The sequence below is a fragment of the Chelonoidis abingdonii genome, chromosome 3 (genome assembly GCF_003597395.2).
Source record: "Chelonoidis abingdonii isolate Lonesome George chromosome 3, CheloAbing_2.0, whole genome shotgun sequence".
NCBI lineage: Eukaryota > Metazoa > Chordata > Testudines > Testudinidae > Chelonoidis > Chelonoidis abingdonii.
The window spans coordinates 86456804-86468056 of record NC_133771.1 but is presented as its reverse complement, the minus strand read 5'-3'; the positions used below and the strand labels follow the sequence as shown (position 1 = coordinate 86468056).

At 41.2% G+C, this 11253-nt stretch overlaps 1 protein-coding gene across 1 annotated transcript in view; it reads right to left on the bottom strand.

Annotated features, from left to right (window-relative positions):
- The window catches only part of ARMC2 (armadillo repeat containing 2), a 132968-nt gene extending 124381 nt beyond the window's left edge, over positions 1 to 8587 (bottom strand). The window contains exons 1-4 of the mRNA XM_075063878.1: positions 8451 to 8587; positions 2411 to 2476; positions 2010 to 2255; positions 1064 to 1136 (exon numbers count right to left, since the gene is read on the bottom strand). Of these exons, the coding sequence (XP_074919979.1) occupies positions 1064 to 1136; positions 2010 to 2227 (291 nt within the window). The 5' untranslated portion in view covers positions 2228 to 2255; positions 2411 to 2476; positions 8451 to 8587. The remainder of the gene's footprint in view (positions 1 to 1063; positions 1137 to 2009; positions 2256 to 2410; positions 2477 to 8450) is intronic.
- Between the last annotated feature and the right edge of the window lie 2666 nt (positions 8588 to 11253).

Here is an 11253-nt window from a genome sequence, read left to right as displayed (position 1 = left end):
CTACTTCCCCATGGCCTCCTCCAAACATCTTCTTTATCCTCACCACAGGACCTTCCTCCTGGTGTCTGATAACGCTTGTACTCCTTAGTTCTCCACCAGCACACCCTCTCACTCTCAGCTCCTTGTGCCTCTTGCTCCCAGCTCCTCACACACACTTCCTCTCCTCTAGCTCCCACCTCCCTGACTGGAGTGAGCTCCTTTTTAAACCCAGGTGCCCTGATTAGCCTGCCTTGATTGGCTGCAGGCGTTCTAATCAGCTTGTCTGCCTGAATTGGTTCTAGCAGGTTCCTGATTACTCTAGTGCAGCCCCTGCTCTGGTCACTCAGGGAACAGAAAACTACTCAGCCAGTGACCAGTATATTTGCTCTCTACCAGACTCCTGTACCACACCGGCCTGGGTCTGTCACAATATATATTACACACACACACTATCCCAATTTAAAATTTCCCATTTGAATTGACTAGAACTACCAAACATTATAAATAATTCAGCCATACTTTTCAATTGCAAGTTACAAATCAGCAATTCCTAATTTCCTTTTCAATGCCACTGCTACCTGTTAGCATTTTGCACTTCACTTACCTTAAATATGAAAACAGACCGAGTCAATTTTCGACTTCTGGTTCTTAAGCACTAGTGCAATGCTGTTGTATTTGGGGTTAGAATGCTACACAGGAATACTTAAATACTGTTACAGAGACAAGGTGGGTGAATATCTTTTATTGAACCAACTTCTCTGTTGGTGAAAGAAGCTTTTTGAAAGCTTGTCTTTCATCAACAGAAGTTGTCCAACAAAAAGATATTACTTCACCTACCGTTTCTCTCTAATATTCTAGGACCAACACAGCTACAGCACCGTAAAAAGAACGTGCACTCCCATTTCTAGAAGAAAAAATTCAATAAATCAATTCTACGTTCTCATCCCCCCCGATTCTAATAAACCATGCAAAACATCCATTTAACCAGTTTTCACATAATCCTTTTATATCACTACAGTGGGTTGGTACAATTCACAATATTTTATTTCATCATTGCATAACATTCTTTTTAATAAGCACTCACATGATCCAATGGGCTGAGACGTGTACCAGACACCGGTCTTGATTCACCCGATTCAAAACTGGAAGCATGGAGACTAGCATAAAGAACGTAAACAGAGTATTAACCCAGACCTCATTTTGTTTCCCCACAAAGGATCTTCTCCCACACTGCTCATAAACAAGTGGGAGTATCTCATCGGCAATATTGTTGTTCTTTCCCCATAGCCCTACAGATGCTCTTCAACTGAGATGTCAAGTAGAATATAGCTCAGTGGGCATGGGGAAGAAGAAATCATACTGCATACTGACACCCTCTTCTAATTATTGCATGGACAGATACTGGAAGAGGAATTGAAGCTGCTTGAAGACGTATAACCCATTGTAAGTCCTTGCTACAGCTGCTTCTGAGCAGTCATAAGGGGTGGATGTAAGCAATGGCAGTGCAGTTCCTGCAGAAGGAATGCTGCTGGATAGAGGGACACCAGAGAAGGCAGGAACCATCCCTGCAGTTGATTCATGCCACTGTCACAGGATGAAGAGATCTTGCCCTCTGTGAACTATGCTAAGCCACAAGCCTCTCCCACCAGAGGAGAAGATAACCAGTTATTCCATAAGGAAAATAATCTTAAACCTGTTTAAGCATTTGGAACTCAAGGAGGACTTTTCTGAAATAAATTTTTTTTAAAGGCTTTAGAAACCGAGATTTTATGGAAACAGTGAGATATAAAACCATCTCTTACACCATACTCTACATACAAATTTCGTGTAATGACTGCCACAGTTAGTTTTGCGTCACAGGAATTTCTAAGACACATAGTTTAACAATACCAGTGAGTATCATTAAAAGATGAGAAAGTCTATACTACTAATTACATCCTAACACAGGAAAAAAGGACCATAAAAATTAACAACAGCAACAAACCTCTTGCTGCTAAAATATAATTAAAAAAAAATCTTAGTTTCTGTACCTAAAAGTGGAAGGTGGTCTATTTTCTAGTGTTCGTGAAGATGCAGATCCAAAAAGTTTCCTTTGGTCCTCTCTAGGTGTAAATGGCCTCTGAGTTCTTAAAGTCCTTAGTGCATTTCGTGCTTCATTTATTATCTCAGCACTGGTCTTCTGCTTAGGTGCTGAAGGTCTATAAAATGGTTCTGGCTTTTCTACATTTTTATTCTTTGAAGAATGCATTCTTCTACAAAATACTTTACAGGAAGCACTGTGTATAGGAGGCACAAAATACAACACTACTTGCAAGTGATTAATAATTGAGACATTAATAAATAATTCAGTTATCCACATGCAGTTAACATAGGATTTAAAAAGAACAAACTCTGAGACCAGGGAGAGGGTGGGGAAAATATTCTCAGATACCTCTAGAAATCTCCTTTTGCTATTGGAGGTCAAATAATATTGCTCTTCCCTCTTCATTTTTCAATCCTATGGAAAATAGTGCAAATGTATATAGTGTGTCCAGCTCAGAATGTCTTTGATAGGAGGAGAGAAAGTTTAAAAACAAAACCCCACACAAAAACCAAACAAAACCACCACACTTAGAGGCTGCAATGCTTCAGAGTCACACATAATAGTTTCCAGACACCATAGAAAAACTTCTTCAAATAACACTATTTCAATACCCACCCACTACAGTGATGTTACCACAGCAGGAACTAGACAAAGAGCACGTAAAGAGAAGACTTTCTTGATTATATACTTAACTCATATTGCTTGTTTTCTATCAGTCTTATCAAGTTCTCTATTGTAACAAGCTAGAAGAGGTGCTCACCTGAAAATGTCAACTGTAACCAAAGCCAAGGAAAAGCAGCAAAAAATTAACTTTTGTAAAAAATAAACATTACACAATGAATTATGAACTAAAAGTACCGGTCAGAAAATGATCCCACATGTGTACCCTTACAGAGCCATTGAACGACAACAGGCTTGCTTCCAAAAATCGCCAAGTCTAAAGAGTCAGTCAATATCCCAGTTCAGATCTTTGTAGACATCATTTTTCAGCTGGTTTATCATCCTCATTCAAGTCAGAATTCTGCATGAGGCTGAAGTTGGTTCCTTATTTGTGGAACCAGTGCCTTACACACGGTTCCCAGTTCTCAAAGTGGCAGCCGTGTTAGTCTGTATCCGCAAAACGAACAAGCGTACTTGTGGCACCTTAGAGACTAACAAATTTATTTGAGCATAAGCTTTCGTGGGCTATAGCCCACTTCATCGGATGTATGAAGGCCAAAATTATTTTAAAATATATTAATGTAAGATTTTTTTTAGACATTTCATTAAATTTATGTGATTTAATGTGATAAAAATTTAAATTACTAATTACTTATTTATTAATTAAATAAGGAGCAGAGTTATGACTGTCTGTACATGATGAAATAATGCTTGGATCAACCCAACTGACACGTCTTTGTGACCAACCAGACTGTTCTGAAGGACCTGGGACAAGTCACTCCCTGATCCGAATCTTTGTTCCTGAACAATGTATTGCAACGTAATACCACCATCCCACATTGTGCGTAGGGCTTGAAAAGGAGCTGGGTTTTGAATGGCTGTATGAGACAAAATACATATTGAGTCACTCTAAGTAACACATCCCCATGATGGTTTTACATTATGAAGAAATGAGGATATGTCACTCTCTGCACTGAACCTTTATTTCTGGTTTGACAAATATATTACCCCTAGTTTTATTGTTTGTCTGCATTTTTAGTTAATATGCAATACATACACACACAAAAATTTAAAAAAGCAATATTCAATCAACTTGCAAATCCAACTGTAATGTTTTCACAGATATGATAGCTATAGATGAAGTCTACAGGAATTTTGCTTTGTTAGATGAATTAAGAACAGGAAAATGGCTAAATTTATTGAAGTCTGTTTATGTTAGATATACGGACATTTGTATTTAAATTGTGTGTTTTGCTCTTTACACGACAAAAATAAAATGAGAACAGTGGTTGGGCACAGTTGGGTCCCAAATAAACATGCTTATTAACTATATACAAACATACAAAGTCTAGCTTAATGCACACGGCTGCTCTGAGTGGTTTCTAATGGCTTCTAAAATATAGAAAACAGTGACCATCACTAGAATGCCCACAAACTACTTAAGAAATACTAACCTATTCCTCTATACTAAAATTAGTTGAACCAGCTGGTATCTTTGCTGCTACAACACTAATGTGGCTTGGTACACTTTAATGGAATTTAGAGAACTCTATTGCCACCTCCTTTTCCTTTTAATTCCAAAATTCGACCACAGAAATGCCAGCCATATGTCTGACCAAGTCTGTGGAAACATACAAAATGATTCCCAGAGTTGGGCATTATCTCCAACAACTTTGTTTTAATGAACTCCATGGTTCATGCAAAAGATTTTGATTGTTTCAAATATTGATTAGTTCAATAGAAGTAATATTTTAAAAATTAGTGCTATATTCGAGTTACATGAAAAAGTGTTACAGAGGGGGCATGAAGGATTTTTCTGGGGAAGAGGCATTTCATTTCAGGTTTCAGTAATGCCAGTTATATATTTTCCCCCATTAATGAGAATTTCTAATTGCTCTTACGTGCTACCCAGACTTCGAGCATAAGTATACAAGCAACAGAAAAGTGTCTTTACTTCACATTTGTCACATCAGTTAAAATTTGTTCATAACATCTTGAGTGTGAGTTTTATATCACATTTGCCTCTTTAGCACCCTCCTTTGTGTTAATGCCATCCTACCCATAATAGCTAGTCTCCAACTGAGAAAGTTAGCCCTCTATGTGTGAGATGCAGGCCCCTCTCCCAGTGCAATGGGGCCCCGAATGTTACACAAAACCAAAACCTTCAGCCTCACACCAGTCATGCAGCCAAAAGATCACCTCCAGTGCTTTCTGCCTTCTCATTCAATGGACTGGTAAAATCTCCAAAGAGATCAACTGGGCTTTCTTTTTCTTCCACTTCCTTCCAATATGCCTGAGATTTTTCATAATCTGTGTAGTTGCACGTGGCACTGTCTCATTAGTTCCAATGAGTATTATCAGCGGAGACTTGCCAGATGACTTCAGAATCCTGTTTAATCCTGCAGTTACATCTTGTATCTTCTTTCCAAGACAGTACACCGTCCTCTTGTCCCAAGAGAAGTTCTTCAACCATCCTTATGATTCATCTCTCTTGGTTGCTGCTTATTTCATACAACAAGAACACCCATCAGATGTGTACCCAGTAGTTTTCTGTTCCATTCCTCCAGAGACAGTTTCTTTTGTAGTTGGCTTGCTGAGTTTGATACTCCTAGTGGAATTGAATGCCTCCCTGTTCTTATTTCCTTCTTGGTCACAAATCACCTGCTCATTCCTTTCATTTCTACTCTCTTTAATTCCCTTAACACTGCTCCTTCCCCATGTGGCATCTGGGACAATGATTTCCAAAATTCTGTTGTCCAAGAAGTGTTCATTTTCTCAGGTGCCACAGTGTTGCAATTTATGCTTTCAGACCACATATCTTTTCCTCCCAGTGTGGCCACCAGCTTGCATTTCACGCACCAGAAATCTACTCTGAATTCCAGCAGAAAGGACAACATGGCACATCCAAGGAAGATCACAGGCTCATCCATATCTGCAACTTAGAGCAGTCATACCTAAAACAAGAAACACGCTTCCTCTCTAAACTGCCACTGAAATTCATCCTGTTTGCCACTTCTGTTCATCTGACAACTAACCTACACACTAAGCCTCAATGCACAGCTCCCTCCTTTACAAACACGGAGGGAATAACCACCTCAGAAACATCAAATACACATTTTATTCAAAGACACAAGGGTCTCAGTGACAAGGCCCACACTGAAACACAAACAGACCTGCCTCACCTGGGCAGTTCTGGAGCCCATAACTCAGTCACACCACCCTCACAGAGAACAAAGACAATAGATGGAACAAACACAACACTCACCAAATCTCTGGACCTGCAAGCATAGGTTCCACAGCTTTCACCCTCTGAAACATCTGTTTGCTGCTCCTTTTACCCTGCTAAAGGGAGTGGATGTGTTTGGAGGTGGGTGAAGGAGGGCTGGTGAAATGAGCAATGCTTTTCCATACAGACACTGGGCTTGTCTACACTTATAGTTAAATCAGCACTTCTGTGATCAATGCAGTGGCATTGATTTAGCGGGTCTGGTGAAGACAAGGTAAGTCAATGGCAGAGCACTCTCCCATCAACATCTGTACTCCATCTCCTTAAGAGGCTGAAGGTAAGTCAGCTGGAGAGTATCTCCCATTGACACAGTGCGGCGTAGACACTGCTGTAAGTCGATCTAAGTTACATAGACTTCAGTTACCTAACTGAAGTAGCGTAACTTAGGTCAACTTACAGCTTTGGTGTAGACCAGCCCAAAAGTTTCAAGTAAAGGAGTTCCATGTTTCAGCTACTTCAGAACAGATTAACAATTGAAGAGACATGTCACTTGGGGTGACCTGAGACTTATTTTGTCACGTAGAGCTAGTCAAAACCCAGTTCTTCATGCAGTCACCATTTACAGTACAGAAGTGAGATGGGAGCTTTATGTGCCATGTTTCACCGGAACAAAGCTTCAGGTCAGGGAGTTACTTGTCTCATCTCCTTCAGAACAGTCGGATGGCCATATGGACCTATCATTTGGCGTGACCAGAGACTTATTTTGTCACATACAGCCAGTTAAAATCCAGCTCCTTAATTATTTTAATTCATAATTAAGTAATTATGCAGTATTATTATAGCTATGTTGGTCCCAGGATATTAGAGAGATAAGGAGAGTAAGATAATATCTTTTATTGGACCAATGTCTGTCTCTCTCACCAACAGAAGTTGATCCAATAAAAGATATTGCCTCACCCACTCTGTCTCAATTACATAATTAGTCATTTAAATTTGTCACATTCAATCAAATGAATTTGATAACATTTCTAAAAATTTAATCCTACATTGATATATTTTTTAATAATTTTGGCCTTTGAATAAGGAACTGGGAACCATGAATGAGGAGCTGGTACCACGAATAAGCAGCCAACGTCAGCCTCATGAATTTGTCCTTTGCTCCATAAGTGGTTCTCAACCTATTTACCGTTTTGGGCCACATTCAATACTACCTGTATGGGCCTCAGTATGTCATGTGGGCCACAGCTTTGTGCAGATTGGGCTGCAGCCACAGGTTGAGAACCACTGAACTATTCCACTAATATATCCAAGAAAAAGTATGTTTTGCCCAGTATTTGATTAAGCATTTCACAAGATGCAAGCGGGTAGCGTCTATCCCTTTATATCTATTTATGAGTAAAAGTGAGCAGCAGAAGAGACTGGCAGATCAGGGCTTGATCTTTCTAAGCCCTGAAGCAAAACCTCACTTTTCCCACATCACTGCTCTCATATCGCTTATTTCCTCCTGCTTCCTATGTTTTCATGCTTCTTTCCCAACTCCTTTTGTGTCTCCTTCCAAGTAAAGATTGTCTCCAAAATAATCTGTACCAAAACTGCCTGAGTTTATAGTCTAGTTAAAAAGAAAACTATTAATTGTGGATTGCTAAGGTGTCATTTTAAAACACTACCTCCAGCACAACCTAGGCCCATATTAACAGTATTAAAATAAGCTTTTTTGTGTGTCATTTTGTTAATACAGATGGTAAAGTTCTTTTTTCCAATTTCATGCAATAAAAATAGAATGAACATCAGCAAAGGAGCTGATCCTACAGTCCTTAATTAATACAACACAACTCCTACCAAAATCAATGGAAATTTTGACCAAGACTAAGCCCCAATATAACCAGCACCTATGGAGTAAGAGCCACAAATAAGAGGGTTGGATTTTTTCAGACTGCTTTTAAACACAAAAGACTCCTCTATCTAATCACTTCTAAAAAACACTCATATGCTACAAGTACTCCTTGTTCTTTTTGCTGATCCAGACTAACAGGGCTACCACTCTGAAACTTGTCACTATACGCCACAGTCAGCTTACTCTCCCTGATCTTGTCTTCACACTGTAAACTAGTCAGCACAGAACTTTATTAAATGTTTGCTCTTCTAGACCAAATCCTACCTGCCCTTCCGCTTGTATACGAGTAAACTTTGTTTGGATGGGCCATTTCCCTTTTGCTTGCACGCCTTTGTGTCCCTCCTTCCTGCTCCTATCACCGCAAAGCTAGGGGGAGTAGATTTTGCACCTGGCTATATCAATACAAACTACGTAACTGGGGAAGAATAATAAACAACATCCCTGACCGCCAGGTGGGAAAAGGCATTCTGCTCATTGCACGCCGCGGGGAGCCTCCAGCGGCCCTGAAGCCGGGGTGAGCGGGGAAACGGGCAGTCCGTTTCCCTGGCAACCGTACACAGAGCGGCCCTGTCCCGGGTTCCCGTCCCTTTCGGGCCGTGAGGAGGCACCTTGTCGGCGGCTCTGCACGAAGCGGGTCTTCTCCGCGGCCGGTCCCCACTCCTGCCGCCGCTGACTGCCGCGCGGCGCTTCCCCCTCCAGCCCCCGGCTGTGTTGAAGGGCAGGCGGCTCCAAACAAGCCGGCAGGCCGGACACACATCGCCAGTGAGCATGCGCAGATATTAGCAAGCGCAGGCGCAGAGCTGCTGTATCCCAGGCTTTCTTCTGAGGAGAGCGGGGCGGTGCCAAATAGGGGGCGGAGGTCGTGCTGGGTAGGGCTCGTGCTGTAGGATTGGATGTGGGAAGGTGGCAGGAGTATAATGCTGTGTCCTGCTGTTCACCTCCCAGCCACAGGCTCCACAAGTTGCAGGGGGGCCAGGAAGCAGTGAGGGGGAGGGGCAGGCGCTGAGGGGCTGTACAGTAAACTTTCTTCCTGCCCCCAAGATTGGGGTGGAAGGAAATTTACCCTCCCCAAGAGCTCCAAGCAGACACTTTTTGCGCCTACCTATCAACCCACCATGGCCCTAATATGGAATGTGCTGTGTAACGAAGGCCCAAAATGAGGGTCACAGAATGTATTTGTGAAGGAAACTTGGTGTTTGTTCCTTTAGGATAAATGTGCCAGTAACCTCTGTTCCATAATTTCAGATCATTTTCAACAATGAAAGTGAAAGGGAGTCTAGTCCCCAGGGACCTTTGTGTCAAACAGTGGTAACTTTGGGACTAAGCCGAATGATGGGTATGGAATGAGATGCAGACAGGCAAGACTCCAGCACAAAACCAGTTTACTCTGTCATCCTGGTCAATGGCAATGTCAGGCTTTTGAATCACAGATTATTTTCATCATCTTGCCATCAAAAATTGGAAATGTTGTTGACGTATACCTATCAGATCCTATGCACACTCCCTCTCACGTGGTTGATCACTGCTGATGAAAATTCATTTCATGATTATTAGAATCATTTTGCCAGAGGCAATTAGAACCAGTTCAGTGACTCCCAGTTATGCTTAACCTGTCACCCAGGTGGGTAATTTGATGGTTTGCAGTATTAAAAACCATAGATGCTGGAACTTGGAATGCAGAGGATGCTGCATCAGCCCCAGGCTTGAACTGGTTTCCATTATATGCAGGGTTTACCATTTGGTTCAATGTCTCTCAGCACCCCACTATAAAAATTGTTCCAGTACCCCTGTTAAAAACTTCCCAAATATCTAACAAAGACGGGCCTGTGTCATCTGTTGTGGTATTGCCCCAAAACAATGGGTAAGGAACTGACCTAAAATTCACATACACAATATAATGACTAAGGTTTTTTTGACAAGGGATTCATCGTCACTTTCTTTAACAAAGAAATGTGAACACAACTAGAGCCCTGCAAAGCTGCAGATATCTGCTTTATATGGATTTCCACGGACCATGTTTGTGGATCATGGATGGATGTGGATCCAAATTTTATATCTAGAGCCTTGTAAATCTGCTGTTATCCGCGAACCATGTTTGTGGATCATGGATTGGATGCTGCATCTCTCTTCTCCCTGGGATATATCTTGGCTGACCAGTTTCCTGCCTTCACTGTGTTATTCCAGAAAAAGTATGCCTAAGCAGGCCTCCTTGCTTTCTTTTCAGGTATTAACAACAGTGTAATTGCCCACAGTTATAAGTTACACACAGCTCTTTCTTAGCCAAGCACATTTTTATTCTTAAGGTAGAAGCATTACAGAGAAAAGGTATTAAAAACAATAAAAGAACCTACACACATACTAATAAATTTACAAAAGATCATCCCAACTGCAACATGGGCTCTGGAAGAAGTACCGTAACCCCCACTCAGCAGTTTTCCTGTGGTTTCAAAATTCATTACACCCTTTGCTCTGAAGAAGAACACGGTCTTAGGGGTCCTCAGTAGGCCAAAGTTCTTCCTGTCCTTCCCTGTAATGATTAGGTGTTTCGTGGACCGGAGGTCCTGCTTGTTTGCTGCATTAGAAAGAAGGCTCTGAGTCTGCTTTAACTCAGCTATGCCAGGTGAAAGACAAAATCCTTTCTTTGTCAGTTTGGTCCCTGAAGAATCCAGTTTAGGTCTTTGAACTATCCTCAGGGAACAGGTGCTCTGCAGACACGTAGTTCTCTGCTCATGGTGAAGCTTCAAAGGCTGAGTCCATAGGCAGTAGTTTGCAATCCCTTCCTCCCCCTACTTTCTAAGAGTTCCACTTCACATGTATTCTCTCAAAAGCTCAGGTGTGTCTGCTACATTGTTCAATATAGTCTTCTGAAGTTCACAATACTTCTGAATTTCACAGTCTCACAATAGTACATAAACATTTGTATTTTAATACAATGGGTATCCTAAAATATTTAAATTTAATTTGAGAAGGTTTGTCCAGGAGAATTCTGCGCGCACACGCGCACACGCACACACACACACACAAAATCTGTGCCCTATATTTTAAAATTCTGCATATTTTATTTGATAAAATATAATATAATCACACCAGTTTCAAAATAACTGTCAACAATTATGTCTGTAAGAATACAGACAACAAAAAAGATTCAGGAAATATTTTTTTGACAAATAGATTCCTTACTAGGCATATTAACTGTATCCCCCCCCCCCCCCCAGCAGTGAAAATGCTTGGGGGAGTCAGGGGTAATTGAGGAGCTGAGGAAGAAGAATTAATTGCTGGGAAGGATCCTGGGAGTGAACCTGGAGGGTTGTTGGGTGTGGGTGGGAGAAGTATAGAACAGGGAGAGAAGAACAGTGTGCGTATGAAAAGGAGTATAGAAGGAGCCATGTTCAAAAGTTAGTTTTTATTCAG